At 53.9% G+C, this 27,444-nt stretch overlaps 10 protein-coding genes across 10 annotated transcripts; 3 read left to right on the top strand and 7 right to left on the bottom strand.

The window, feature by feature from the left end:
• Positions 1-581: 581 nt before the first annotated feature.
• On the bottom strand, positions 582-3,472 carry BDP55DRAFT_727047 (uncharacterized protein; the record flags this gene model as incomplete). Its single annotated transcript, XM_060579238.1, has 3 exons — positions 582-1,128; positions 1,215-1,935; positions 3,289-3,472. 3 exons carry the CDS (start codon positions 3,470-3,472, stop codon positions 582-584), a joined length of 1,452 nt encoding a protein of 483 aa, XP_060431316.1.
• Positions 3,473-4,737: 1,265 nt separating this feature from the next.
• On the bottom strand, positions 4,738-6,801 carry BDP55DRAFT_630279 (RNA polymerase I-specific transcription initiation factor RRN3; the record flags this gene model as incomplete). Its single annotated transcript, XM_060572127.1, has 1 exon — positions 4,738-6,801. The coding sequence occupies one exon, from the start codon at positions 6,799-6,801 to the stop codon at positions 4,738-4,740; it is 2,064 nt and encodes a 687-aa protein (XP_060431317.1).
• A 973-nt stretch (positions 6,802-7,774) lies between these two features.
• BDP55DRAFT_82338 (histone-like transcription factor and archaeal histone) lies at positions 7,775-9,402 on the bottom strand. The gene is made up of 4 exons (XM_060581242.1): positions 9,035-9,402; positions 8,595-8,705; positions 8,391-8,518; positions 7,775-8,303 (listed from the first exon to the last, which is right to left on the bottom strand). The coding sequence occupies exons 1-4, from the start codon at positions 9,189-9,191 to the stop codon at positions 8,091-8,093; spliced, it is 609 nt and encodes a 202-aa protein (XP_060431318.1). The 5' UTR covers positions 9,192-9,402; the 3' UTR covers positions 7,775-8,090.
• A 4,150-nt stretch (positions 9,403-13,552) lies between these two features.
• Positions 13,553-14,828, bottom strand: BDP55DRAFT_713959 (Prefoldin subunit-domain-containing protein; the record flags this gene model as incomplete). The annotated part of the gene is made up of 4 exons (XM_060578254.1): positions 14,556-14,828; positions 14,366-14,456; positions 13,806-13,998; positions 13,553-13,675 (listed from the first exon to the last, which is right to left on the bottom strand). Exons 1-4 carry the CDS (start codon positions 14,587-14,589, stop codon positions 13,553-13,555), a joined length of 441 nt encoding a protein of 146 aa, XP_060431319.1. The 5' UTR covers positions 14,590-14,828.
• Positions 14,829-14,855: 27 nt separating this feature from the next.
• BDP55DRAFT_658959 (uncharacterized protein) lies at positions 14,856-15,794 on the top strand. Its single transcript, XM_060574514.1, has 2 exons — positions 14,856-15,131; positions 15,314-15,794. The coding sequence occupies exons 1-2, from the start codon at positions 14,891-14,893 to the stop codon at positions 15,529-15,531; spliced, it is 459 nt and encodes a 152-aa protein (XP_060431320.1). The 5' UTR covers positions 14,856-14,890; the 3' UTR covers positions 15,532-15,794.
• On the bottom strand, positions 15,795-16,565 carry BDP55DRAFT_658962 (transmembrane proteins 14C-domain-containing protein). Its single transcript, XM_060574515.1, has 3 exons — positions 16,411-16,565; positions 16,228-16,351; positions 15,795-16,087 (listed from the first exon to the last, which is right to left on the bottom strand). The coding sequence occupies exons 1-3, from the start codon at positions 16,411-16,413 to the stop codon at positions 15,894-15,896; spliced, it is 321 nt and encodes a 106-aa protein (XP_060431321.1). The 5' UTR covers positions 16,414-16,565; the 3' UTR covers positions 15,795-15,893.
• A 286-nt stretch (positions 16,566-16,851) lies between these two features.
• Positions 16,852-18,050, top strand: BDP55DRAFT_658964 (DAD family-domain-containing protein). The gene is made up of 4 exons (XM_060574516.1): positions 16,852-17,348; positions 17,493-17,550; positions 17,603-17,666; positions 17,725-18,050. The coding sequence occupies exons 1-4, from the start codon at positions 17,016-17,018 to the stop codon at positions 17,789-17,791; spliced, it is 522 nt and encodes a 173-aa protein (XP_060431322.1). The 5' UTR covers positions 16,852-17,015; the 3' UTR covers positions 17,792-18,050.
• A 79-nt stretch (positions 18,051-18,129) lies between these two features.
• On the bottom strand, positions 18,130-19,292 carry BDP55DRAFT_630283 (GRASP55/65 family protein; the record flags this gene model as incomplete). The annotated part of the gene is made up of 2 exons (XM_060572128.1): positions 18,130-19,059; positions 19,128-19,292. 2 exons carry the CDS (start codon positions 19,290-19,292, stop codon positions 18,130-18,132), a joined length of 1,095 nt encoding a protein of 364 aa, XP_060431323.1.
• Positions 19,293-19,740: 448 nt separating this feature from the next.
• On the top strand, positions 19,741-20,565 carry BDP55DRAFT_692680 (RNA cap guanine-N2 methyltransferase; the record flags this gene model as incomplete). Its single annotated transcript, XM_060577146.1, has 2 exons — positions 19,741-19,823; positions 19,893-20,565. 2 exons carry the CDS (start codon positions 19,741-19,743, stop codon positions 20,563-20,565), a joined length of 756 nt encoding a protein of 251 aa, XP_060431324.1.
• Positions 20,566-20,629: 64 nt separating this feature from the next.
• On the bottom strand, positions 20,630-26,553 carry BDP55DRAFT_727056 (Dopey, N-terminal-domain-containing protein; the record flags this gene model as incomplete). The annotated part of the gene is made up of 6 exons (XM_060579239.1): positions 20,630-21,946; positions 22,002-23,464; positions 23,513-23,757; positions 23,813-26,202; positions 26,270-26,397; positions 26,454-26,553. 6 exons carry the CDS (start codon positions 26,551-26,553, stop codon positions 20,630-20,632), a joined length of 5,643 nt encoding a protein of 1,880 aa, XP_060431325.1.
• Between the last annotated feature and the right edge of the window lie 891 nt (positions 26,554-27,444).

The following is a 27,444-nucleotide window of genomic DNA, read 5'->3' on the forward strand; positions in this document are numbered from 1 at the left end:
GCTTGGCGCGCCCCGTTGACAAACCGTTTGACTTCACTCCATACTTTCATACTGAAGCCGAAGGAGGACCTCCGTTGTTGGAAGGTGTAGCGTCAGAGACTTTGTCTTTTTTCTTTTTCTTCTTTTCATCTTATCTCTCTGGGTTAAGTCCGAGTGGGCTGTATGCTTGAGCGTACTGGCTCCGTTTCCCATCGCCGACTGGCAGTTGCATGAGGCTCTTGATCGATGTACTGCGAGTAAACACCAATATCTCAGTTGAAGTTTATGAGCTGAACTACTCTCTCTTAATTGATATGTATCTTTGTAGAAGTCACCCCTTCCTACCTTGGGGACCATGCTCTCTCTGTGCAAAGTGTATCCGTCTCTCTCATCCCATGGTCTTCAGTCTAGAGATGCGAAATATGCGGCCTAAATCCTATTCTCCTTCCCCTTTTGTAAGGTCGTAAAAACGTCGTAAATTCATCATCTTGGCGCAATAAACGATATGCAATCCAAGCCAGGCAGCGCTTCCACTCTTGCAAAAATGCTTCGTCACGGACTCCCACTCTCCCTCTCTTTCACTCTCTGAACAACCCTCACTTTCAAGCCGTAATCTGCTGCGCACCATACACCATACCCCCAGCTCCCACTCCCGCCCCAACCCCCTCATCAACATCCATCTCCCACTCCAGCTCCGGAACCCCAACCTGCTCCATAACCCTCGCAACAACACTCTCAAACGCATCCCTCTCAATAATCGCCCCAAAGTGAATACAATCCACCACCCCGCAAAACTCCCTCTTCAACGCCTCAATCACATTGCCCCGCATCAGCGCCGCGGCCCCGTACCGCGCCGCGAGCTCGAACCACGCCTGCACGGGCGTGAGCTCGATATCGCCCGGGTTCAGCGTCTTGGCAAGGGCCAGCAACGATTTCAGCGACAGAGAGGAGCCGGCGCCCGTGTCGGCTTGCCAGGTGTGCGCTATGGTCTCGGCCTCGCCGCGGCGGATGGTGCGGTAGACGCGGGCCGGGGCGGAGGACATGCAGAGGGTCGAGGCCATCATTGTGTGGCCTGAGGCGGCTTTGCAGGTGTCGCCGTGTGTGGGGAATTGGCGGGGGTGGAAGTGGTTCCAACAGATGTGTTCCATGCTGTGTGTTGAGAGAAGTTAGTATAAGTCGTTTTGTGCTTTCCATGAATCACGAACGTGGGGTGGTGGAAAGGTGTTTCAACGTACGCGAGAATGAGGTTGATGGCAATGATCTCCTCTTCCGCAGACAACTGATCTGGTGACGGCGGCTGTGACTGGGTATACGCGACCGCGGCCGACGGCGACGAGATCTGGAAGCACGGTGTGCCGAGGGCGTCGTCCTTGCGCATCGTGACTGTGACCTCGCCCATGTTGACATCGGCGAAGAGGTCGACGGGCGGGTATGGGTCGTAGTCCAGAGTCTGAGGTTGATATGTCGCCACCTGGGATTCTTCCGGGGCAGCAGCCGCCGAGTCCTGTGCTTGGTCCTCTGAATGTTGGGAAAGTTGTCGCTGTGCCGGGACGGGAGGTAATTCCTGCTGTTGCTGCTGCTGCTGCTGCTGTTGGACCACCGTCGGTACCATCGAGACTTCTTCCCTCTCCGCCGGAACCGCCGCGGGCTCCTGCGACCCGCGAATCTGCACCTCGTCGATGACGTAGCTTTGCCCCTTTGGTCCTTCGGGGGGTACCGCGAACCCGCGCGCGGTGAGGGCGCCCCTCATGCCCTCGTTTTCGCGGCGGAAGGCGAGGACCTCCTTCTCGGCGGCGGCGATCATATTTCGAAACTTGCAGACGTCGAGCTCGAGCTGCTTGATGTAGTTCGCCTTGCGGGTGCGGTGCTGGATCTGGGCCTTGCGGACCTGCTGACGCCGGAGCTTGGCCTTTTCTTTGGCCGTTTCTGCGGGCGTGAGGCCGGGTGTTGTTGACTCTGCTGAGTTTAGGAATTGGATGAGTTAGTTCCCTAGTCCAGAGATCTGCGGCCTCTTCCTCAAGTAATGGGGTTTCCACGTGGGAGAAGGAAATAAGGAGGGAAGGAGGATATAAGCATATATGAATGGGAGCCAAGACGGGAGCTTAGAAGTAATGGGGAATCTAAACAGTGTAAAGATGGCATGGGAATATTGGACATGGGGACAAGTGTGGGTGTGTTAGTGAAGTGAGGACGACCAAGAGACGGTAGTCTCCGAATAGAGATGGATTGATTCCAGGAGCCAAGCCTCGTCTAGACGTGATCCGCGGGCTCCATGACCAGCGGTGTGCCCGCATCGGGCAACCGTCGAGCCGGGAGACGTTGGAATCAGGTCGGGAAGGGATGGGATGCAGGGACAACCAACTCTCATCCCCCGGAATTGCTCGTGCGGCTTTTCCAGAACGAACAGAAAACGTGATTCATTGGGTAATGGAATGGGATGGCGAGGTAAGCATGTAGTGTAGGGCAGGCCAAGCACCAAGCAGGAAGCAAGCAGCGGGTTGTGATCGGTTCGTTCGCGAATCCCCAAGCATATGGAATCCACCACACCAACTTCGGACTTCTTAGCGGCGGGAAGGGTCTACGCCACAAAAGGTTTCGGGTGTGATGCGGGTGGCATGATGATGAGGAATCATGAGGGATCCGGCATGGGCTTGACAAAGCATAACTCACAAAGCCCATTCCCCATCCCACCATCCACCACTTCTGGATTGCTCGGTTGTTGAACCACCCATGTATTTCTCTCTGAGACATCCATGGACATTGATTATGGGGAAGAGAGGTGGTTCCACACAAGATCACTGAAATCACCAACATAATTGATGCGATTCACCAGGACCCTGGCGGGACACTTGTCGATCGGGGGAGCGGATGGGCGGGCCACGATGTTACAGGGAAGGACCGGTATCCGAAAGGAAAACACAAAAAACAAGCATTGAAGGGGTGTGGAATCATGGAGGCCGAGAAAGGTAGGTGGATATAGTGAGTCAAAAAACGGCGCGGAAGGAGAATAGGAAATAAGAAGGTATCCGTAAATAAGAAATGGGACGAGCGGCATGTGGAATCAAGGATAAGACGGGACGAGGGAAGGGTGTCAGTGTCGTCGCAACTTTGCAAGACACAATCTTACAAACATGAAGTTCAGAAGAAAAAATTCCAAACAAACAGAAGACTCACAAGAACCCTGCCGTTCCTGATCACCTCCTCCTCCTCCTCCCGGAAGCAGCTGCGATTGGTGATCCAACGGCGACGACGATGATTGATGATGGGGCGGCCCCTCGTTCACGAACTGTACCTTCCCAGCCCTCTCACTCTCTTTCTCTTCCCTCCAGTACTCCTCGAAGCCGGCTCGACTGTCGCCGCTCGTTGACCTGTCATATTGCTGCCGTTGCTGCTGATGCTGGTCTTGGGGTTGGTGTTGGGTGATGTGCTGCTGTTGCCCCTCCCCCGCCCTCACCGAAGCCTCGTTCTGCAGCCACACCTGGTTATCCGCCATTGCCGCGACACACCGTGATTTCAATTGAGAAGGACACACAAGCTGGCGCTGCGCTTCACCGCCGACAATGGGTGGGGGGTGTCGGTGTTCTGTGGTGAGTGTGTGTGAGATGAGAGTGCAATAGTGAGTGCGTGAGGTGAGTTGGATGATGAGATGAGTTGAGCGGGGATGCTGGTTGGCGTCGATGAGTTCCGATTGATCGCTCACAAAAGTGTCGTCACGTTTTTTTTTTTCTCTCTTTCGTTTTCAGGTAAGGTGGAAATGCTCTCCCCCGTTCGGAGCGGAGTTTTGAAACTATGATAAGGGGACCGTCGTGAGGGGATTTCGCCGGCCTTAAAGATGGGCGAATTCCAAATCCCATGGGCGCTTTTTTCTTTTCTTCTACCCGCCGCCCGGGGGGGGAAGACCCTCATTCTCCTCCTTCTCAGCGCACCTCCGCAGCTCCTCAGGAGGAAAGGGCCCGGAGAATGGAGATAGAGGCGGCAGAACAGCTAAACTTCCATTGGCAGGGGCTATCGAGTCGAAGCGCCAGCGTACAGCACAGCATAGCACAGCACAGAAAACCGCCCCCTCTCAGGGATTAGTTGGGGGGGGGGTTTCGTCCGTCTGCCGGGTGGCATGGTGGCACGTCAAAGGGAAACTAGCCGACAGGCGGAGGAAGGGGGAGCGAGGAGGAGGGACGGCGCTTATCCTATTGAAGCACAAGTGGCCGATCACCTCACGTGCCTGGCGCCCAACACCCGTACCTTGGCCCATCAGGGGGAGGCAGTGTCACCTCAGCTGCAATCTCGATAAAATCTAAGAATTTGAGTTGCCTTAATAAAACCCTAATAAGGTAGTGGGCATCCCTTTCCGTCTTTTCAAATCACAGCAACCGCCGAAAGTTGGAGGTGGGAAACGGTTTGTCACTGATAAGGTGACATCCAGCTTCAAGGAATGGGCAGCGGCTGAGAGGGCTGAGAACAAGTGTTGACAATGATTTGATTTCATTATACTCTAACAACCTTGTGCTTGACGACAGCCATCTCCTATCCTAGGTGCTCACACCCCTAGAGCGATCCAGAAGATTACTTCTTCAACATCTTCGACATGGTCTTCCATAAACGATTCCACCACTCCCAACATCTGAAATCTCCTCTTCACGCCCAACGCCTTGCGGGAATCATATAATCAATGCCAAATTGGCCCAGATTCGCTTTTTACTTTTTGGTGACCGCCCAACGCCGTATGAATGCATTTGATCTTCCTCCGCTCACTGAGCCGCTTCAGTCGTCGTCTTCGTCTTCGCTGGCGGTAGCAGTGTCCTCCTCGACGTCCGTCTCCGGAACGTTCTCGTCGTCGTCGTCTTCGCTGTCACTATCGGCTGTCATGTTGAGACCCGGGATAGCCTGGTAGTGCACGTAATCGTTCTGAACCCATCGCTTGCTCACGGGCAGCTGGTAAGGGTCGAAAGGGAAGTAGGGATCGAGTTGGTATGCCTCCTCGTCTTGTGCTCCCGAGCCCGTATCTCGGAGAGCGCCGCCTGTGCCGTATGTATCTGAGACGAATTGTGATAGTCTAATCCGCTTGTTCTCCTCGACACGCGGGAAGATGTACATGAGACCGAGCTTGTGTGATAGTGTAGCAAACTCCTCAACAATAGCCGGTGCGCAGATCTTGAGAGGGTTCATCTTGCAGTACACGCTCGCAGAGAGTTCTTCTCTCATGCCTTGCATCCACTCCAACTCGTGGCCAAGATACGATGCGGGATCCTCGGCGTCGACAAACTCGGGTGTAGACACGATCAAGTCGCGCCAGCGGAAACAGAACATGTACAGCGCGGCCTGTACTTGTGCGTAGTAGATCTGGTGTCTTCTCAGATCCGGTCCTCGAGCGTCCGCGTCGTGTTTGAGGCGGTAAATTTGCATCTGCTTGAGCAAGAGCGCAAAAACTGTACGCACCAAGTCGGACGGCACGTGGGCTCCTCGCGCCATGAATCCGGCAAGATATGTTGCCGCCGCTTGACGCACGAAGCTCGGTCGGTTTTGCGAACCAAAGATGTGCATCAGACTGCCGACAAAGGTGTCTCGCAGGCGAGCTGACATTTGGCCAAAGTGGAAAAGGAGGAATTGGGTATGACGGGACTTATACGTTGGCAGCACAATTTTTCCAAACGACTGTACGAGCAAGGCGTACCGCTCCCATGCTTGGTCCGAGTCGGGGTTCTCGAAGAGAGGTGTGTAGTGTGCGAATAGCGTATCGAGAATGGCATCCAGCTTTTCGACATTGCCTTTGACCACGCGGATCTTTTCTTCCTTATCGTCAAAGTCCGAATCATCGCTATCGACAGACTCGTCGTCGCTGTCATCGTCCGAAGCATCCTCGTCGCCCTCCCATGAGCCGGTGTCCAGGGACTTGCTCAGTGCGTAGGCAACCGATGCCGTGAGGTCGTCGTCGAGGTCGTCGAGATCCGTCTGCATCTGGACATCAATCTTAACCAGTCGTGACAGCAGCACGTCGACAATTTCGAGGTCCAAATCTCCCGCGTATTCCTTCAGTCTCAAAAGGTTGTTGACGTACGCAACGAACAATTTCTTCGAATCGTCGTCAAAGGGGAACTTGGCATCGAGGAGGCCGCGGAGAACGGGTGTGGCGGCGGGGAACATTTGAAGAATGTACTGAAGACCGGTGTGTAGCCTTTCGCGCATCGTTGTTCGGCTGACGGTAGGGAAGTCGGCAACGCTCCACTCAGATTGTCTGGAGTGGGAGAACTTCTCGACAATCATGGACAAGACATGCGTCAGGTAGGATCCCTGGGCGCTGACAAGGGCGGCCAGGAACTGGATGTACACCTTGAAGAAGTCCTCGTCTCGGCCCAACCACGAGACCTGCAAGACCGTCTTCACGAGGCCATTGCAGGCCTTATTCTTCAGTAGCGGCACGCAGCTGGTCAGCGCCAGAACGTAGCCCTTGAGCTCCTGGGGCTTGAGCGTATCCTCGTCTTCTCCGGCGACGGGTGGCAGGTATCGCTGTTTGTCGTTGGCGAAAATCTCCTTGAGCATGTCGTAATCCTCGTCCTCGCCCATGAGGTGCTCCTCCAGCGCTTTCCTCACTTCCGAGTTCACCTCGTCCATGGAGCGACTGCCAAACTCAAAGACGCGGTTGTTCATTTCGTTGATGAGGACTTTCCGCCTCTTTGTTGGGCTCGAGGGTGGGTCATCGAACTCGATTTCGTCAGCTTTCCTCCGGCCGAGGACTGTAGACGTTTGACGCAAAATGCTTTTGATTGGCGTCGCGGTTCTCGGTGGCGGACCAGACCGATGTCTGGAAATGGGGGTGAAAGGACGCATGAGAATGGGTTGTTTGTGGTTGTCAAGGCTTTTGTTCTCTCCTCCGTCTTTTCTCTTTCCTTCGGCGGCTCGGGCTCGAGGTCAGATCTTTAGTGGTCGGCGTCTGGCAATTCTCATTGAAGGGTCAACGTGTTGCGCGTGGATCTGCAGGGAAAGTCGGCATGCATGTCTCGGACTATTGCGACAATGTGGACTCGTTTCGAATTATTGTCGTCGTCGAAAGAATGAGTTGATTCCTGGGCGTGGGTTGTGTCGGCCGACCGAGATTATTTCGTGGTACGGTGGCGGTTGGTTGCCTGGGAAAGTTTCAGTTCGGCGTGAGCTGCCGCCGATGCTTTTTTCTTCCTTTCGTAGAGTGGGCTGCCCGCCGTTCTGTTTGGCTGTGACGGGGGGAAAATTTTGAGACTGGAGGGGCTGCGCACGTGCCTCGTTCGACCTGGAAGACTTCCATCCATGCCACCACGGAGACTTTGCCTTTGGGGGGGGGGGCTGCTCCAGGCTCACAGCACTCAAGACCCCTGTAATTCTTCTGGACCGTGCACACTCGGTCACGGAACAATGAACTTGTTGAATTCTAAGTAGCGGCCAAGATACTGGGGAACCTGGAAGCCTATGACGACGTCCTTTGAGCTTCTTATTGGACATCTTTTTCAACATATCTTACGGGCTACCTTATACACACTTTACCAAATATAGGCAGTTTGAAGTTGATAGATATAGCAATACCCAGCAACTCAAACCCGTGATTATGCTGCACAAGATCACGACGAGAAAAGACAAGACGCCGTATACCTCATTTACGCGACGGAAGTGGAATAATAAGCTATCTGAAGTGCTGTAGCTACCAGTGCTTTGGAGATACGGCCCGGGCCCGTTTCCAAAAGCTTCGATGCTTGCTGAACTGCTCTCTGCCGATGCCTCGAAACCACGAATTGGTTGGGCATGGCCTACTGAATCGCAACGCCATAGGGGGGAATCTATCAAATAGACAAAGAGTCAAAGAAAAGACGAATCCCCTCCACTCCACACTTTTGGGTTAACCGTTCCGCTCCCCTTCCCATGACTGACTCCTGAGGCCCTCATATACAACCATGTGCCCCTTTCCATCCGTGGTCAGGCAGTCATGAGACCTCCTGCCTCCGTACTTATACAGACTTGAACTTATGTCCAGGCGTCCTTTACCGTCGGGCTTGGTCGTCGTCAAGTCGCAGCTAGTACATATATGTCGAGATGGAAAAAAAAAATCGCCCTTTCAAAACACTATACAGCCCACTCAGGTGCGAAATGCATCACTGGTAGCCGTCGGCGCCGCCGGTGCCATTGTGCCCAGTTTGCGCGCCGTACATGTAGCCCTGAGCATCGGCAGTGCCGTCTCCTTGCTGACCTCCAAGGACGCTGTTTTGAGGCTCGGCCTGGAAGCTTCCCGCTCCTGTTGGCGGGTTGGCGCCGTAGCCGCTGCTGCCTGGACGGTGGGAGGTTTCTCCCCTGTTGGATTGAGATTGCTGCTGGAATGGTCAGTTGAGCTCACGAGTCCTGTTTGAAAGGGGGATACCGGCTGGGCTTCGAGCCGATGTGTGGACTGTACATACTTCTCTGTATTTCGAGAGATAGATCTTAAGGGCCTCGGCGTAGTTCTCGAATCCCAGAGAGGTCATGGCGAATAGAATGTCTTCTCCGTTCACCGTCTTTCTCTTCTCCTGGTGGCACTTCTCCGAGGCTGTGATAGGTCAGACATCTATTCAATCAAGTTGTCCCTGAACTTGGGAAAAGCAGCTACGAGGAACTATACATACCTTCACTCGTAATGAAGGAGATGAATTCGCTAACACATTCCTGCATGCATTCTTTCGCTTCCTTGGCGATCTTTGCATTTTCGGGAAGCGCGTTCTTCATGATGCGGGCAACTGGAGCAAAGTTTCGTATATTAGCGTCAAGTTCATCGTATTTCTCACCGCCAGAAGCACCTGTCGTTTCTGGCGACCTTGGTGACGATTCGTGAGACATTGATTGCTTCTATAGCCCTGCGCTGCCGTCTTTGATGATGCTTCGATTGAATGATTTCGCAATAATGTCAAAAAACAGCGAATGGAAGCGCAGAGCAAGCAAGCAGACTGGCCAATCCACTTCATAGACCATAGTCATAGCAACCGCAAGCAAACATGGAGCCTCTCAGGTCAAGCATCGTCGTCGTCGCCGTTGTCTCGATCTCGTTGGGAAATGGGATCTGGCTTACCATTGGCTATGGGCAACCAGCGGTCCTGCTCCTTGACCTCGAACTCATAGGTGAGTCCACCGGACTGTGGGTCTTGAGCCTCGTTCATTTGTTCCTCTTCCGGTGATTGTACACCTTGGTCGACATCCTTGGGAGGAGATTGGGGGGAGTCCGACATATTTGGCTACCTGCAGCGGCTGCTGGCGTTCTTGTAATTTGCTTGGGCTCTTGCAGCTCACACACACGACGGGCTTAGGATGATGTGTTCCCTGACACGTTGCAGGTCCGTAGGGCTTGCAAGTCTGGCGGCTTAGCTGCAGAAAGTGTGCGTCAATCCTGTCGTAGGCTGTCCTGGGAAGGATTATTTTTACTCGCGATCCCCTGGCAGGCCTGTCTTGACTTCAGGCTATGACGGATCTTTCCTGGGGTGGCCTGTATACTGCCTTGCCCGGGTTGAGTTTGGCAACAGAGACTTGGAAAAAAGCGGGATGAGGGTGGCTGCGTTTGCGGGTCCCACAGGAATGGCCAATGTCTAGTCCAAGGAGAGGGTAGCGTCGAACTGGCAAAGACGTTTCTCGATCGCCCTGTTGCAGCTGTGGATATGCGCGGTCCTCCGGGTTGGTGCTCGAAGCTCGGCGCGGGTTCGACCTGTAAGGCGGAAGGTAGATGGGGTTTGCGAGTCGCGATGGGGGTGGGTGAAGTTGGGTCGAATCAGGTATCCCCAAGGCGAAGAGAGGTAAGGTACTTGTGTGCGCTTCTCGGGGCGGAGGTGCGGAGCGCTGCGTCGAGGAGGCGCGTGGGCAGCCGGGCCTTTGCTGGTACAGTACGGATTTTCGCGTGTCGTTGAGACTTATGGCCGAGCTTTGGGCGCGCAAATCGTCAACTTATGGTTACACACCGGTCAACCGGACGGGAAAGCCGTGATAGGGGAAATCAAGAGGTAACAGCTGCAAAAGCGCGTCAGAGGAAAGCTTCGCTTGACCCGAATGGGACAGAGAGAGGGACGGGAAACGGGGCGTGAGACGAGTGGGAAGAGGCCGAGCAGTGAAGAACCTAAGCACTCAACGCGCGCGTTGTGTGTGGTTGTGGTTGTGTGTGTGTGGATGGGGGGGGGGAAACATGGGAGAGGGGCCAGCAGCAAGTGCCGTCGACATGGGGTTGTAGAATTCTTTTCCTTACATGAATTCGGGGTGTCTGAGTTGTTCGATCGAGGTCGCAATAGACCCTAACAATGCGCCTTGAATGGAGGATACACCTGTACTTGTTGATGGCTGTAAGAACGTGGGGTTGGTGCAGAAGGGAGAAATGGAGGGAAAGTGGGCAATGAAGGTGCGGTCAACAAGAGGCCGGCGCATTAAACACAATAACAAGGCCAAAGTCCCTCAAAGTCGCGCTGCCCACCAGCCGTTCTATCGATAACGTCACGTATACTTATCCTTAATATGTGAGACTCACCAAAGACGCAAGTACATGTCAGCTCCATGTCTCCCTCCAAGGTTTAGCGCGGTACATTCATCACCCTTCCATCCGATCCTCTTCCCTAACACCACGCGGCTGAGGTGATGCGCTCCGAGCCTGGAAGCTGCGACAGCTTTTCGCATTCTCCATTTTACCACAAGCTCACGCGCTCGGATGTTCAGTTTGGGCGTCTGTCAGTCTGACGACATCTTCAACCCTGCAAACCCCCCGTCAGACCACGAGGCATCCGAGATCAAAGATCAAAACTACCCTTCGGAAGCTAAGAATCCGTCGTCGGACGGCACCACCATGGGACAGACGAAAGGTACAAGAAAGGCAGCTCTTTTGACTTACCTCTTCCATCCCTTCCGACACTCCTGCCTAGCAAAGTTTGATGTGTCATTGCATGCATTCATGCTGTATCAACACGGGCGCTGGTCATCCTGCCCGTCCTCCCGTATATGAGCGGTGTAGGCAGCGCAAAGCCACTTCACTAAGCTCAGAGGAGGGTAGCAAGCACGGCTACCTTGCCTTTCACCGGCCCATGGCGGACGCCAAGCGGGTGCATGAAGCACGACCGACATAACGGGACGGAAGTATGAGGTGAGCTTCTGTTCTTGCAAGTCTGCTGATGATCGCTTTGATTCTGAGGTGGGGAGACCCAACGACGTCCGCTCAAGAGCATCGGCAAGCTCTATCGAGCGAGCTCATCGCCCTCAACGGGCGTCATCACAAGAACGATGCAGTTGGCGTAATGCGATAAATTACCTACAGCTTTGCCCTTGTGGATTCATCGGCGGTGCGACTTGTAGCAGTTTGGGTAGCTCATGCGTTGCGACAAGACCGAGTAGGAGGGCGAGGGCGCCGATTGATTTGACAATGGCACCGTCTGGAGTAAACAAGCCGTCGAACCTGTCAGCTGTCTTTCTCAACATCGCCCCCAACCTAACCGTGTCAGGCACGAGAAGGCTGACGGCAGCCTAAGCAAGCGCCGTGGATGACGACCGCTTGGGCCGAAACATGCACCTTGGTTGGCTCGTACAGCTACTTGCCTCTTCAGGCACGATAATGCTGGAGAGGAGCCTCTTGAATGGGCTATTCGAGAAACACGCACACAAGGCTGCGTGACATGATGTCCGACGATGCTTCCTTAGCTCTAGAGGGACACGGAAGAGCCCAAGCCAGTTGACGTCGGTTGCCCTGGGTACACCAGCCAGACGTGCGACAAAATCGACCATGTCTGAAGAGGAATAAAAGCGCGGAGAAATTCTTCCAATCTTTCCTGAGGAGGCGCCGGTCACCAATCGGCGGCCCATCGCCTTACAGTACGCCTGACCCTGCATGCAGCGCTGCGACAGACAACCGCCAGCTCAGCCAGTCACCCTCATCGCAGTTGGGCTCCTCTGCTCTGTCGGGAGCCAATAACCCTTTAATTGGGTTGGGCTCGGATTGGACGATGCCTGCCGCAACGAACAGAAGGACCACCACCAAAAACTCCTGCGATGCAGCGATGCAGCGGTGCAGCGGTGCGCTGACCTTCCACTCTTGTTTTCCACGACCCTGGTCCGGATGATGCGGTCCCTACCCCTCCTTTTCCCGCTCATCAACACGAGAGGGGTAGGTATACCGTGTATACCATATCAGTAGGTATCCATACGCACTTCGGCCTTCCCTCGCCGTTGCGGGTGATTTCATGTCACAGGCGAAAGGGTTGCATGTGTTGGCTGCGGTGCCTCTCACCCCAGAGCTGGTGACAACTCAGAGCCACATTTTGTGTCGACCCTGGTCTCTTACAGCAACGCCGAGGGACACCGGTCTAGTCTGCGTGAGCCATCAAACTCCTTAACTGCCCGACACCAGCATCGGGGAACCGGGCACTACTGTCACTGGTCGCTGGGTCATCTTGACTGTGAAATTCTGCGCCCTGTCTATAAATCTAGATGACACTTCCTCAACATCATCCGAGGCCCAGGTACAGCCATGCATGACTAGGTCTAGGCGGTTGTCAATAACCCACAGCTTGCATCCGCGACCATGTCCGCATTGGGTAGTCCATGATGTCGCTAACCCACCTACTGGATGTGATTTCGTACTTGTATGCACAGGACGCATGCGGCTATGAGGAAACTCCATGGAACAGCGAGGCGAATCTAGACCATTGGATGCCTCCCGCATCTACTTAGCCCGCGGCTGATCACAGATGAGGACGGCCACATCGTGCCTCTCGTTGGGCATCAGTTCAAGCAAGCATGATATCACGGCTGTAGGAACCCTCAGAATGGGACATCAGTCGATCACCGCAGACCTCACGTTTCATCCCTTGGCAGCTTGCGAATCGGATGACCGCCCTCTGCCCATCAGACAGACAGGCTCCATATACGCACACACGGGACAGCATCTGACGTCTGGCCAGGCTCCAACCCGTCACCGGCCGCATGGGCCGGTCCGCCTCCGCTCCGTGTGCCTTCTCTCCCGAGTGGCAGACAAATCTTTTGTGTTTAGCGTCTTTCTTCCGAAAGGAACGAAGTGAACTAATAGGTAGGCGTTGGTCTTCGTAGCCTCGGAGAAAAAGGGGGCTTTCATACGCGAACTGCCGTAAGGTTGTCAGAGACCTCGCGCAGCACACCTTTTCGTCACTAGGCCGCATGACAAGCAGCCAGTAAGCACGCCTCGCCAGTTGGGTCGATCTCAGCCAGCCATCTTGAATCGCCAGACGTGCCAATGGCTTTTCCTGAGTGGTGTGCTAGTCTGACGACTTTCGTAAGTACGCATCTTGTTGGGCACTGAAACGCGGTTACCGCCGTTATCTATTACTTCTGGTGTCTCTCAAGCCTACGACGTTGGACAACGCATTGATGCCACTGCGCGGTCTTCATGTCTCTATTTTCCGAGACGTATTGCTGATTTGGCTTCCTCCCTCATCGTAACATCAACCATGGGTATATTCGATGCCGCCTCATTTTTGACGCCTTTGATTTTTGCATGACGGCTTTGCTGTCCCTGTGCCATTCTGTGTTGGCCGCAGCTAGAACTCGTGGTCGAAAAAGATTGAGCGGAAGTCATCTTCTGTTCCATTCCCAATCACCCGATCCAAGGGCCCTTGCGCTGCAAACAGACTGAAAGGCCGTCGTCCGTGTATGCACAAAGACTCTCGAAGCCAACGCCGCCGGACTGAGCCTTTTCGTGGCCCAAATCTAGTTGTTCCTAGATAGTCTCAGTTCTGGACAACCTGAACGTTGTTCTTCTTCTATAATCCCATATTCGTCAGCAATCGGTTACAGCCCAGTGACATCATGGTGCGGGAAAAGGAGCATCCTTCAAGGCCCAAACGAACCTTCCACTTCTCCAGCTCGTCCTGCTTGGCCTTGTACTGCTTAACAAGATCTTCCAGGACCTTCTTCAGACCTTCCGAGTTGGTCGTCAGGGCAGGCATGACGTCCTTGACCGTCTGCTCCATGAGGACCCCGTTGATGAGGCGGAAGCACTTCCGGTCCTCGGACAGCGGTTGTAGGGTCTCTAGGACAAGCCTGTCAATGAGTCCAGTTAGAAACGAATCAATTTCGTAATAGGCGGTGTGCCGGGGGAAGAGGTGAAGGGGGCAGTTCATCAAGGGTTATTTGAGTTTCTGGAGGAGTGAGATGTGAAAAGCGGTGTGATGGAGGCAAAGAGTTGGCGACGGCCATGCCGGAGTGAGTTCCGGTTTGAGGATGAGGAGGAAGGGGAAAATCCATCATGTGCCTTGCCCCTCCCCTTTCCCTGGGCGGCGCAGGGTTCACGATATCATCCAGGGTATGGGTGATGGTCTCCCTCTGCACCTCTCAAGGTGACGCCGTGGAGGTGAAGGAATGGGATGAAGTGAAGATGAGGAAGACGAGAGAAAGAGAGAAGACGCACTTGTGTTCTTCAGCTTCTTGTTCTACATCGCCAATCTTTTGCGCAATCTGTTGGAGAGTGTTCTTGTAGACGCCATACTGCGTTTGCAAGTCTAAAAAAAAAAGTAGGTTAGCATGGAAGCATGGCGGGGTTATCATATCTCATGTGTTTCTTGGCCGACGGTCGGGAATAGTGAGTTGAGTCAACTTACCTTGCTGCTTCTTCTGACTTACTTGCGCCGCCATCGTGAGAGGAAACTTCTGTAAAGGTGAATGGAGGGGTGTTGATGAGACCTCGTTGAAGAAAGTGAGGTACGATGCAGGGCAATGAATCTCAGTGAGGGACGAACGAACCAGCCTGAGGTAATCGACCCTCCCTCCACCAAGCAGTGACCAACTGTGGGATGGAAGTTCTAGAAGGGCATTCGAGGTGGCCCGAGCTTTTGCCGGGCTCGCTCTCTGAATCCATGACTGAGTGAGACTGGACCCCCGAAAATGCACAAAGCCCGGCGCGCCGTTCTGTCTGCTCCATACCCCACCGAGCCGAATGGTCTTATCCAATCCCTCGCTGGCCAATTCCCAATCTTCTATCGGCATTGAACTTCACCGGGAAATTCCTCTGGCGCATCCTATCCGTACAAACCACAAGCAAACGCCGACGACGACGAAGAACCTCTTTCCTCCCGCCGATAGACTGACCAATTTTTCCTTACCTTTCCCAATCCTACAGACAAACACGAGAACTCGAGTCAAAATGCATCCTCACCTGCACACCAAGGACAACTTCGGTCAGTCACGCAACAAAAGTGCACCCGTCATGGTTCCATCCGCGCCCCTCCTCATCCTCCTCTGCCCTGGATCATCCAATCCCCGTCGCAATTGCCACCACAAGCCCCCCTTTCCCCTTTCCCCGGGTCTTGTTACCAACAAGAGAGAAAGTCCATACTAATCGGCTTTTCCCGCGAAACAGAGTGCGAAGACATCATGGTCGCCCTCGAAGAGTGCCACGCAAAGGGCTTCATGTTCAAGTCCCTCGGCGGCTGCAACGACGCAAAGGATAAAGTCAGCGAGTGCCTCCGCGGCGCGCGCGCGAGGCGCACCGAGGCGAACCGGGCCGCTGCGAGGGCGAAGAGGGAGGAGCGCGAGAACCGGATAAAGGAGCTGAACAAGTCGCTCGGTCTCGATTAGATCTACGGGGAACAGTGATCCTTGAAGCGAACGACACGAACGAACCTCTCTGGTCTGCCGGCCGTCGAGACGATGGGCCAGACCGGGCATTGTATTATATCACGAACACTCGCAACTACATCCATTTTTGGCGACGGCATGGAGCGGGACGGAGGAATACCAAAATTACCAAAGGGTTTGGCGTCCTATAAGGGAACAAAAGATTGTACCATGTACTGTATCAAAATCGGTCTGAACCAGCGGAGAGGAAAAAGACAGCAAGGTTCTTGAATAATTGTATTCCTATAGTTACGAAGCCAGTGCAAACGACACTTATACTCTTTTCACCCCAACAATCCCACAACTCATCTCGGACAGCCTCTTTACAAGGTGCGACGGAACTCGTTGCCAAATGTGAAGAGACCAAAGACTGACAACACACTGAGGAGGATCGGCACGGGCTTGCGGAGGCGGATGGCGCGGGGGATGGCGGAGCCACCGAGGACTGCCGAGGCGAGCAGACTCAGTTCGACGCCGTAGGGCTCGCGGTTCTGGATGCGGTAGCCGCCGAGGCCGTCTGCGTGGGTTGGTGATCCAAGGTCAGTCCACCATGTTGCCATACTACTTATGCGACAGCATGGAGGCAGGGATGCTGGGGGAGCGGATGGGGATGCGGGAGAGATGAAGGAAAGGGAGAAGGCGAGGGACTGTACGTACAGAGAAGGCCGACGCTGACTCCGGCGACGATGGACGGGACGGACTTTGTCCGGGCATAGCCGGCGATGCCGCCTCCGGCCGTCAGTACGGCCAGGGCGAAGGAGGGGACGGAGAGATCTGAGGACTGCGCATGTGTCTTTTATTAGCTATGTGTTCTCTTTTCCGAAAGACAAGTCATTGTACCATCTTAAAGTGTTTGATTGTGAAAATTGAGTCAGAGAACAAATTCACTCGGTGTCAAAATTGCGATTGAGTTGAAATTGAAGTGAGAGAGCAACTGGCTCTTTATGAGCAAAGAGGACGGAAGTTCGATGTTGCTTCGGTGCCTCGGGAAGTCCAAGCTTCGGCCGCCCGCCCACTCAAAAAGAACAGCTTATGAGAGCTGCTGGATGATCTCATCCATTCCCGGGACCCTGACTAATCACACCATTTCGCAATTCCAGGGGCGCGCACCGGGACTCGTCAGGGACCACTGAACTGCTACCCCAGATTCGTGGCTTGGCAACGCTTCTGTGCAGGGGTAACAGGCCACACCAGCCACACCCATCACCTGACGCCCTGTGGCTTCAAGCTTTCGTGTCCTCCAGAGCTCCCCCCCAGCTCTCAATTGCAGCAATCGGCCGCAGTTGCAGTACGTACGCCAGCAATCGAGACAATCTGGAAGGAGACCTTTCCTCAACTTTTCGGTCCACCACCAACGCCGACCTCACGATAGACCCTAGAATTCCTTCCCAAAAAAACCACCAACCCCATCTTCCCCCGACCTCGACGTTCACAAACTTTCAACAATGGCGCCCAAGCGAACCGCCTCCTCTCAAAAAGCAGCAGCTGCTGCTCCCGCAGTCCACCACCCCGAGCCGCCCACCTCGCCCGCAGGACCGACCGCCGCGGCCGCGATCCCGGGCACGATGACCTCGCAGCCCAAGGCCGTCCCCATCACCATGACCCCCAAGAGTGCCAGCGGCAGTGGCGCCCAGAACTGGGACCAGGTCCTTGCCAACATTTACAACCACTACGTCAAGAGCACGCCGCAGCGCACCAAGCTGATTGATGTCTTTATGGCCTTTTTGGTCGTTGTTGGCGCGCTGCAGTTTTTGTACTGCGTTATTGCTGGAAACTACGTATGTCCTTCTCTTTCTATACCGTTCACTGGTCGAAAGTTACGAGAAGGGGGTTATTTGTTCATGGCATTGAGGAAGGGACCTTGCCGGATCAGAGGTGGAAATCTGCAGAAGAGTGATTGCTAACATAACGGTGCTAAACAGCCCTTCAACGCCTTCCTCTCTGGTTTCTCTGCCACCGTCGGCCAATTCGTTCTCACCGGTAAGGCTAACTCATAGCAATGTGAGTTTCAATGGCTAACAACAGTCACCAGCATCCTTGCGCATCCAGACCACTGAGGCCAACAAGTCCGATTTCCCCTCTGTATCACCCGAGAGGTATGCCAATTCCTTTCCCAGAGACCACAGACTATAGAAACTAACACTACAATAACAGAGCTTTCGCCGACTACGTCGCATGCAGTCTGATTCTGCACTTCTTCTGCGTCAACTTCATAAACTAAGGGCACATGCCAGATAAAGCAACAGGGAAGGTTTTCTTCCTTACGGTCAGGACAAGATTAGGGGGGTGGCCCCCAAATCAAAGACAGAGGTTCGATGTGGGGGTGGATAGACCAATTGGTGGTAGAGCATCAAAGCTACAACATCATAACCGCATGAACATGCGGAACGAACAAAGCAATGTACATTATTCGAGCAGGCGTTGCATCACAGCACGGTAGATGTCTAAGAGAAGAAGAAAAAGTGCAATTCTGGGAATCATCATGACAGCGGACTCCAAAATTCTAGTTCTATAAAACCGACACACGCCCACCAACTTCAGTTTCTCATCCCTCCTTCATCATTCAGCAGCGTCCTCGGCCCCAGGCTGATCCTTCGGCGGCCCCGTCGACCCAGCTCTAGGCGGCGGCGGCGGCCCTCCCATCTTCGGAGGCGGCGCAACAGGCGTGCCCCTCCCGCTGGGCGCATTATCCGCCTCCCTGCTCTTCTTCTCCTCCTCCTTGAAGTAGTCGTCCATAAAGTTATTATTTCCACCGTGGGCCCTCTCCTTCTTCTTCCTCGTCGTCGCCGTACCCGCAGGAGGCGGCGGTGCCGCGGCGCCCGCATCTACCATTTGCGCAGGGACCAAGAAGTCTCCTCCCGTCGGAGGGGGCGGCGCGCCGAGACCAGGCGTGGCGGGCGTGAAGAGGTTCTGCTGCACCTCACCGCCAAGGGGAGCCGCGTTCCCGTACAGCGCGGCAGCCGGGTCCTTCTCCCCACCAGCGTCAAACATCATCTCGCCTGGTGCGTCGACGGGCTCGTTCAGCGGCGCGGGCAACCTGTGCAGCGCACCATACCCTAGCACGCATCCCAGCGCGCCTTCACCACCCCACTCGCGCGTCGGCTGGATCGTCACCTCCCGCGTGACGTCGTATTCGTTGTTATACACGTACAGCCTCAAGGGCCGGCCAATGTGATCCTCGACGAGCTCGCTCAGTCCGCCCTCGCCGTGGAGGGCTCCCTCGGGGCTGCCGAGGATGTAGTCGCCGTAGGGGAGGAGCCCCGCGCCGTCGGCGGGGGAGTTTGCTGCGACGTCGAGGACGTGCCAGATGTTGGCGGCGACGGCGAGAGGGGTCCACTGGAGGGAGAGGCCGAGGGAGGCGGTGTCGTGGGGGACGAGGGCGTGGAGCTCGCGGGTGCGTTGACCTTTTGCGGACCAGAGGCCTAGGGAGACGGAACCGCCTGCGCAGTTGCGGACTTCTTGGGCGAAGAGGCTTGGGTCCGGGTTGTCCTGGTGAGGAGGGGTGGCTTATTAGTATTTAGGGTAGTTTGAGAATGTGGATAACACATAGTACGTACGATGGGCCGGCCGTTGATACCGATGATGAAGTCGAACCAAGGCTCGACGTTGAGTTCGAGGTTCGTGTTGCGAAGTACCTGGAAACCGAACGAGCCCTGGTTGTTCTGCTGGGTTGGTTGCTGCCCGTCCAGGCGGGACATGAAGCGGTTCAGCGCATTGAACATGGTGATGCGCTCGTCGCTCGAGCCGAGTTTTCCTCTTGTATCGTTGTGTGTTCGTGAAAGGCGAGGTTCCAGTCTTAATATGGAGCTCGAGATCGGTATTGAGGCTTGCGGTGGTTATTTGCTCAAAGTTTGTCGTTGCGAGCATTCCATTCGTTCCTGTTTAGAGCAAGCTGTCATCCAAGGTCCCTCGTCAGCCTTGCGGATGATCCAAGCTTCTTCCCACGCTAGTGGGGCCACCAAGTGGGACCCTGACTTTTAGCTTCCTCTCGCTTCAGCCTCGTTCATCTCATTTTCATCACCGAACCCTCGACACATTTTCTTATGCAGATCAACATGTGATTTTGTCTCAATGAGTCTGACGGACTAGACTTTTGAACTCATTGAACTTCACAATTTTGGAAAAAAGGTGGACTTGAGAATACCTCGTACTTCATGCATCACCACCAAAATGAAGGCCGCCAGCAGACTTCCCCTAACGGATGAGTGCCATCACTACAAGTCCAAGGCAGAAGTGCCTTGGGATCTCCAAAAGTGAGCCGCTTCCCTCTCCTCGGGGAGATTATGTTGATTCGTAAAAACCAACTGACAAAACACCTCCAGATACTTTTCCCAGCGCTACTCCATCTTCTCCTGGTACGACGAGGGCGTCTACCTCACAGACAGCGCCTGGTTCGGCGTGACCCCCGAACCCCTCGCCAATAAAGTCGCAAACGAAATGTACCACACCGACGCCTCCAAGCGCGTCCTTGTCGACATATTCGGCGGCGCCGGAGGCAACACCATCGCATTCGCCCTCTCGGCACGCTGGGACCGCGTCATCTCCATCGAGCGTGACGCCGCGACCCTGGCTTGCGCCCAGCACAACGCCGAGCTATACGAGGTCGCAGAGTACATCACCTGGATCCACGGGGACTGCTTCGACTATCTCCAGAAGCTGAGAGAGAGCCCCGACGAGCTAAGCGAGGAGTTGAGGGTCGACATGGCCGAGACGGTGGTCTTTGCTTCGCCGCCTTGGGGTGGGCCTGGGTACAGGACCGCCGAGGTGTTTGATCTGAGTAAGATGGAACCGTATAATCTGGAACAGCTGCATGAAGCCTGCAAACCCATGGATCACGCGCTGTATCTTCCTCGAACAAGTGATCTCAGACAGGTGGCAAAGCTAGCTCCGGAAGGGGAGAAGCTCGAGGTGGTGCAGTATTGCATGGAGGGGGCGAGTAAGGCCATGGTGGCATTCATACCAGGAGCATTGAGTACAATACAATCAAAACCTTAGTCAATATTCCTTCTTGTTCTGGCACTTTCAGATAGGGCCACACTCTAGCAAGCAAAACCTACTTTTACAACGCCTTGACAACGCTACGTTCATCGAACAAATCCTTCAATAATCCCTGAACACAAAACTCCCGGTCTAGTGGCGCCATTGCATAGGTCGACTCGAAAGCATAGATACTAAGCTGTCCAAAGAACGGCCGTAGGATCTTGCCAACAAGCTCGTCCTTTCTTTCAATGCTGACTTCGTCGTTGATGCCGCCAGGTCCAAGCAGTGGCCGTCTGTGGGAGCTGCTCGTGGCCAAGTGTGCCGCCGGATTACTACCTAATGAAGAGCTGACACCCATAGTGCCAAGCTCCTCTGCAAGCTCGTCGACAAGTGCAACAGGTTGATAGTTGGTAGAGCGATACACAGCGTCGATGGTGTCCGTGACGAAGAGCCACTCATGAAGCTGGAAGTCATCAGGCGCAACGCAAATGAGCAGGTCTAACAACTTGCAGGCTTGTAGGATAGATATGTTGTTGTAGGTATCAGATGCGGTGCTGTGATCGGCAGCTACGACAGATGCGATGGCTGCATGAAGTTCCGCATTGATGATCGGCCACAGCATCGCCAGGTGGATAGCACTGGTCTTCAGTACAAGTGCGCGGACAAGCATGAAGATCTCAGCTCTCGTTGTAGAGGAAGGTGAAGACGTCGCCGTGGCACCGAGAAGTTCCACTACCTTATCAGTGATGATGGGAAGCTCCGTGACAAATGCATCTTCTGTAGCTGCGAGGACTAGTGATGCAGTGCGACGAAGGTTGAGCTGCGTCCTCCGGTCTGCCTCTAATCGAGCAGAAGTGGCACCAACACCAAACACGATACCGGCTGTGGTGGGCGGAGTCATGCGGGCCAAGAGCTCAGGCATACGTTCCTTATCACTGACGGTCCATTGTCTAAGCAACGGCAACCAGTCGCTTCGTACGAGCTCAATGCTCGAGCTGAAGAACCGAGCATCGTTGAACGCGTCTCCGACATCCTTCTTCCAGGTCTTTTGGTTGTTGGGCAGCCGGGACAGTTCTTGTAGCAAGATTAGTGTGTTCTTGGAAACAGTGTCAGGGAATGCCTTCGCTCTGAAAGCTGGATTGATGACATTTGTTGAAATTGTGCCGGCTGCAGACAGTACACGGTCCGTTTCGACTAGGATCTTGGGAAGGTTCGGCACGATTGAGGCTAAGATTGCGACTACATCCTCGGCTCTATCGATAACGCTGACCAGGGCAATCGTGGGAGTGCGGCGAACACCGTCGCGGTTCTTTTCTGACTTGTCGTTTGGTGCCGTATCTGAGAATGTCAAGGGCTTAGTTGTGAATATCGCGGTTAGGAGTCGGAGGAACAGGTCCTAGTATAGTTGTAAGTACGTGTTCTATAGATGGCGATAGAGTAACAATGCTTACCCCGAGCTCGCGTCTCATCTTCCGCTGCTCACCGAAATTGGTGTTGTCAACCTTTTCACCCAAGATAGCCGCGAACTCCAAAAGACTTGGTAGCGTCTGTCTGTGTGGGAAAGGGTTCGTGAGCAAGTCGCGCAGGAACGCCATGCAGTCGAGCCAGATCTCGTCCATCGCGTCGTCCTCCAGCGAGCGGGCATATTCAACCAGAAATGTGACTAGGTCAACGTCTTGGAGAGATGTTGTCAATGTTGATTTTCTTGAGGCGTCCAATGCCCCAGGGTTTGTTCTGCTGTAGATAGCGTTAAAGATGGCAGGAATGGTGTGCTTTGGCCGTGAACCATCCAATGCTGGTAAGAGATTGAACACTTCTGACTGTGGTATAGGCGTGGTAATATTGATAGAACCCCGCCAGATTTCGATGACTGTCTCGAGACACTCCAAGGTCTCTGCTGCGAAAAGATGCTCCAACAGTCGTCTCGCCCGGTTCCTCATTCGAAGAGATGTGTAGTTGAAAGACGAGACAGAAGTCACGTCCTGGGCATTGATATCGCTGCCCTGGCCCCAGGACCATATTGTGAAGCAAATGCGAACAGCATCTGCAAATGCAAGGTGCACCGTGAGTCTATCATTTGCAGTGGCACTCCGCGCCTGTGGGGCATCCGAAGTGAAGACACCAGATACCATGGTGCCGAAGAATCCCGATGGCTGCTGATCCGGACCCTTGACAACTTGCGTTCTGGCCTCTTCAACCAAAAGCCGCTCGTGTGCCCGGGCCAGTACTTGCTCCAAAGCATTGAGTAGCGAGATCAGCGTAGACTCTGGTGCATTCCAATCATCCTTCTTTGAATTGCCGTTGTCTCGGAAGATGGATTGCAAGTCGCTGAAGGTATTGGAAACTTGCCGACATAAAGTCTCCACTAGAGGAATGAGAACCTGAAAGATGGTATCGGAGTAGAACGGCAGGCATTCCGTCAAGAAGCTGACCCAACTATCGAGAACACTGCGACTGCTGGGAGAGCTCAACCCAGCCTGGAGACACTTGAGCAAATTGGGAGGCGGCGATGTTGGCTTAGTCTCGGACTGCGTCGATACTCTGAGACTCTTGCTCGGTTCGAGACTCAGCTTTCTCTTCTCTGATGATGGAGAGGCAGGTACATCGGAGATGATGATGTCTCGGAGTTTTAGTGCATCGAACACGACGTCCAGAAGAAGAACCTGGACGTAGGGGTCGGGTCCAGCGAGCGATTGGAGGAGGCGCTCGATGAGAACATTTTCGAGATGGAGGCTGGCTAGGGGCTCGGCGTAGGGGTTCAGGAGAATTTGGTGCATGACAGTCAAGGCATAGCGATGAAGTTGAGTAGCCCGGACTCGTATGTTCTCGTCCGCAGGTTCATTGTTGCCAGCGATGCACCGTAGACAAACGTGGATGAATACCTCTTGCATTGAGATGTCACCTTCGTGGCCAGCTATTGCGGGTTAATGTCAGGTACTTTCAGTCACAGATTTCTACTTACTCATCTGCGCGACTTCCGGATGACCGCCATCCACGGTGATCGTTGTAGAGGCCAGAACAGCCCAGATCACGTCTGGGGCCCAGCGGAAGACATTTGATAGCGTCCTCAGGTAGTAGAGACAAAGGTCTATATCGTCTTCAGCCGTGAAAGTCGTTGAGTTGGTCGAGGTCGATGCCGATCCAATCTCGTTGCTCGCTCTTAGGAACTCTAATGCAGAAAACTTCCTAACAAAAAGCAAGAAGAGTCTGTTGGTGTCAGTAAACGCCCAAGATCACTGTCTCCGAAGATAGGGAAACCCACTTATCGATGCCGACTAAGCTATTCAGCCATCCTTTGACAGTCATGAACAATTGGGTTCGTTCGTCTAAGAGGGCATCGAGCATGAGAAATAGAGGTCGCGTCAACATGACATCGTAGTTCTCTGACCCAGCCAGCCGGATCTGGGGAGGTTTCTCGGTCATTGGTGTTTTGGATCCACGCCTTTCAGCACTAGAGTCCTGCAATGTATGAGACCAAAGCACGCTGAATCGACGGCCAGCATCGGCAGGACGCGATGCGAAGGATCCCTGAACGTCATTTTCGATGATGAGACTAGCCAACGCGGCTTCTATATCCCGGTTTTGTGATGTAAGAGCAGTTTGGAGCTGCCATAGTGATCTAACAGTTTCGACGTGGTACTTTGGTTCCGAAGCTGACAGGAATTCCCAAGCCTGCTGGACGAGTGGTGTGACAAGTTCGGTCAGGTTTGGCACCTCTATGCGCTCTGCAGAGTAAAGATGGGCAGAAAGGTACAGAATCGAGTTAAAGGAAGTAAAAGACAATCTGCTTTTGTTGTTCAAACACTCGTGTAGACAAGAAAGAAGGAAGGTCGTGTTTAGCTGGTAAGTGGTCGGTACTTTGAGCAGCAGGGCGGTTAGAATCCTCCCTTTGGCGCCTAGTTCAGACCCTGATTCGGGGTTCTTCAGTCCTTCGCAGACCAGCGCCCCTGACTTTTGCAAGAGCAATTCTCCAACCTCTATAGGCGAGAGCGGAACATGGACGGCATCGAGATTGCCTTGCTCGTCAACATAGAATGCCTTGATCCGTTTCAAGAGTTCGACTGCAGGAAGTGAGGCCAGAACACCGGCCTCCATTGTCCTCTTGGACTTGCTGCCATCTGAAGACGGGAAGGCTCGATTCGGAATGAGGTCCAGCACATGCAGGGCGATGTGCAGTGCCTCGTCAGCGGTCTTCTGCGATGACTTCTTGGGAGAGTTACTCTGCTGTCGTTCCCTCGTGTCCTCTAGCATACAGAGGATGGAAAGAGCTGTAAGGGGCGCATGAATAGTGATCATCTCTTCCTCGCGGACATTGAAGTTTGCCAGGATGAAATTGACCAAATCCAACTTGTCGAGCCGCTCCTTTTCTGCAAAGTTTCCCGGTCCTATACCCTGCGCTAAAAGACTCACAATTTCGCCGTAAATCAGACCACTCTCGACACCGTCGAAGAAAACGCTTGCACTACGGAACACTTCGTTGAAGTCGGCTTTGCTGGGCGCATAGTCTCTGTACTGCCGAACGCTGTTGACAATCGGAAGGAATACCTCGGGAACTACGAGCCCGCCAATTTCCCATCGATCCATGAGTGATAAGCATATTCTGTAAGGTCTCGCTCTTTCTGCTGGACTCGAATCGCGGTCAACATGAATCATGCTCAACAGCGCTCTGGTTAAAGGTTGCAGCCCATGGTCTTCGAAGTAGCTTGTCTTGGACGCAAAATAGGAGTTGTGATGGTCTGTCGAAGATGGTGACTCGATGCCACTCTCACTTTCTCCGGGTCCAGGGTCCGGGCCAAGGAACCATGCCCAAAGCCTCCGGTTGAGACTCATATCTCTCCGGGTGACAACGCCAGCCGCCGCACGCAGAAGGAGCTCCAAGTCACCTGGTTTGACATTTGTCTGCAACACTTTGGAGTGTAAGGGAAGGTGGGAGACCAAAAGGTCTAGGAATCCACGCTGGATCAGCAGTTGCTCGTCTGCAAGCCCCGCAGCGAATGAACGCAATAGCAGCCCTGGTTCCGGCGAGGTGACCATTTGTGCGAGTTTTGCAGAATGTTCGTCTTCCTGAACGCCATTTTTGCCTGGTTTTCCCGGGCTGGAGCTCTCGCCTAACTTGGGCAGGTTCCTCACAAGGTATGCTAGCGCTCCAGCTCTCCGACTTGAACCTGTGATAGAGGCCAAGAAGAAGCATTGCCAGAAAAAGTCATCTCCCGATGAGTGTGGACCATCCAGTTCGTCGCTACCTGTGGGCCGAATCGCGGTCTTGAAGCTATCCATCAATCGCAACGTCCGTTCAAAGTCCTCGCTAGTTTCGTCCTCGAGGCCAGGTAAAAGGGCCAGAACAACGGATTTCATGGCTGGTCGAAGAGATCGGGGATCCAAGTCTAAAAAGTGGCGTTCAAGAATGTCGAGAAAAGGGGATCGGACGGATAGAGAGGCAAACGAAAGGGTCGACGCGAGGCCAGGGAAGTACAAGGGTAAATCCTTGGATAATCCATCGGTTCCTATGGTTGCGAATATGTAGCTGTAGACTTCGAGTGCTTTTTGGTGCACGCCGGACGGGAGGGAGGGGTTGAGACACTGCGACAGACGTTTCGCGACAATGGCTTTCGAAGGGATAGTCGTGACTGAGGGGTGTCGGGCTTGCAGTGCCTGTTGAGTAAGATCAGTCTATCATCGTTCTGAAAATCTATTTAGCATCATCAGAAGCAGTTCTTACCTTGAGAAGGCGATTCAGGAAGGAAATGTAGTCAGCCCATTCCTGTAAGGCCGTTTCAAACAGCGTAAGAGCCCTCTCAACACCGGAAGCGTATTTGCGGTAGTGCTTGTCCTTGGTCGGAGTTTCCTCTGTTTCATAGAATCAATACATGAAGACCATGATACATTGAAGACAAACTGCTTACCAGCTCCGAGCTGGTTCCTCCATTGACGAGGAAGAGGAGACTCGCGGCCTGAGCTCTCTGGGGAGACAGACCGACGGCCAGAGCCAGGCTCAAGGGCCATGATTGCTGAGAATGGGCGTTGATTGAACGAGTGAGTACATCAGTCTGTTCTTCTGATCTTGTAGAGACGGTATCGCATCGCTGCCTAGCCTTGCAAAATCAAGCTGGCGTAGGTAGTCGTCGCATGCATTGATCGTGAACAGGGTTTAAATGGGGTCGGCGTTGCTTGAGCTCGAAAGGCTACCATGTCTCCTTCCAAACGACAGGTGTACAGTGGGGGCACCCTGAAAGCTCCCAAGCTTCCCATTGGGCATACTAGTTTAGCGACCGTTCTCGCCTGACGAGGCTGGCACAATCCTCTCCATCAGCGCCGAGATGGGATAAAGCGCAACGTCATCAAGCATTGGATTTGGGGTGCACCTGGAAATTGTGGGCTCGTTTGCATTCTGTCGCTTTTCCACCTTGATTGGACACTCCACCTTCGAGCCTCACGATATGAGACACATCAGTAAATCCTAGAGACAACACTTTGGAGGGAATCGAACGTATTGTTTCCGTTCATGTCTGTCAACTAAGATACCTAGCGTGCATGCAAAACATTCTGGGTAGTAATCAGTCCATGCCATAACTTGGCTCTTGTCTATGCTTGAGATACTACGCATTCCCACAAATGCACATCCTCTTGCAGCAAAAAGCATTGCTATTATCTAGATAATCAGCTGCCAATATACCGATCAGTTCCGCTGAAGTAAGCTGTCAAAGTCCGGAATGTTTCCTCCGGCAAGGGAGTTTCCGCTCGGCCATGGGAATTGCAGATTCCCATGTTGCTCCCTGCTCTGGGGGCATTTGGCCCAGCTCCGGTCCCAGGTCAGGCGAGCGAGTGGGCCTAAGCCGACTCTGATTAGCGGACCGTTCCCACTAAGGCACTTTACCAAGAGGCTGCCGCACCACT

This window comes from Colletotrichum godetiae, assembly GCF_030913485.1.
Source record: "Colletotrichum godetiae strain CBS 193.32 chromosome Unknown BDP55scaffold_14, whole genome shotgun sequence".
NCBI lineage: Eukaryota > Fungi > Ascomycota > Sordariomycetes > Glomerellales > Glomerellaceae > Colletotrichum > Colletotrichum godetiae.

What these genes read in the sequence shown, in the direction of transcription:
- BDP55DRAFT_82338 (XM_060581242.1), bottom strand. Translation starts at nt 9,191, where the DNA reads ATGTCGGACTCCCCCCAATCTCCTCCCAAGGATGTCGACCAAGGTGTA. An exon ending in CTGGTTGCCCATAGCCAATG is followed by an intron (nt 8,706 to 9,034) that starts GTAAGCCAGATC and finishes ACTTTGCTCCAG; the next exon opens with TTGCCCGCATCATGAAGAAC. An exon ending in CTCCTTCATTACGAGTGAAG is followed by an intron (nt 8,519 to 8,594) that starts GTATGTATAGTT and finishes GACCTATCACAG; the next exon opens with CCTCGGAGAAGTGCCACCAG.
- BDP55DRAFT_658959 (XM_060574514.1), top strand. Translation starts at nt 14,891, where the DNA reads ATGGTCTTATCCAATCCCTCGCTGGCCAATTCCCAATCTTCTATCGGC. An exon ending in GCACACCAAGGACAACTTCG is followed by an intron (nt 15,132 to 15,313) that starts GTCAGTCACGCA and finishes CCCGCGAAACAG; the next exon opens with AGTGCGAAGACATCATGGTC.
- BDP55DRAFT_658962 (XM_060574515.1), bottom strand. An exon ending in AGTCAGCGTCGGCCTTCTCT is followed by an intron (nt 16,088 to 16,227) that starts GTACGTACAGTC and finishes CAACCCACGCAG; the next exon opens with ACGGCCTCGGCGGCTACCGC.
- BDP55DRAFT_658964 (XM_060574516.1), top strand. Translation starts at nt 17,016, where the DNA reads ATGGCGCCCAAGCGAACCGCCTCCTCTCAAAAAGCAGCAGCTGCTGCT. An exon ending in CGGCCAATTCGTTCTCACCG is followed by an intron (nt 17,551 to 17,602) that starts GTAAGGCTAACT and finishes AACAGTCACCAG; the next exon opens with CATCCTTGCGCATCCAGACC. An exon ending in CCCTCTGTATCACCCGAGAG is followed by an intron (nt 17,667 to 17,724) that starts GTATGCCAATTC and finishes CTACAATAACAG; the next exon opens with AGCTTTCGCCGACTACGTCG.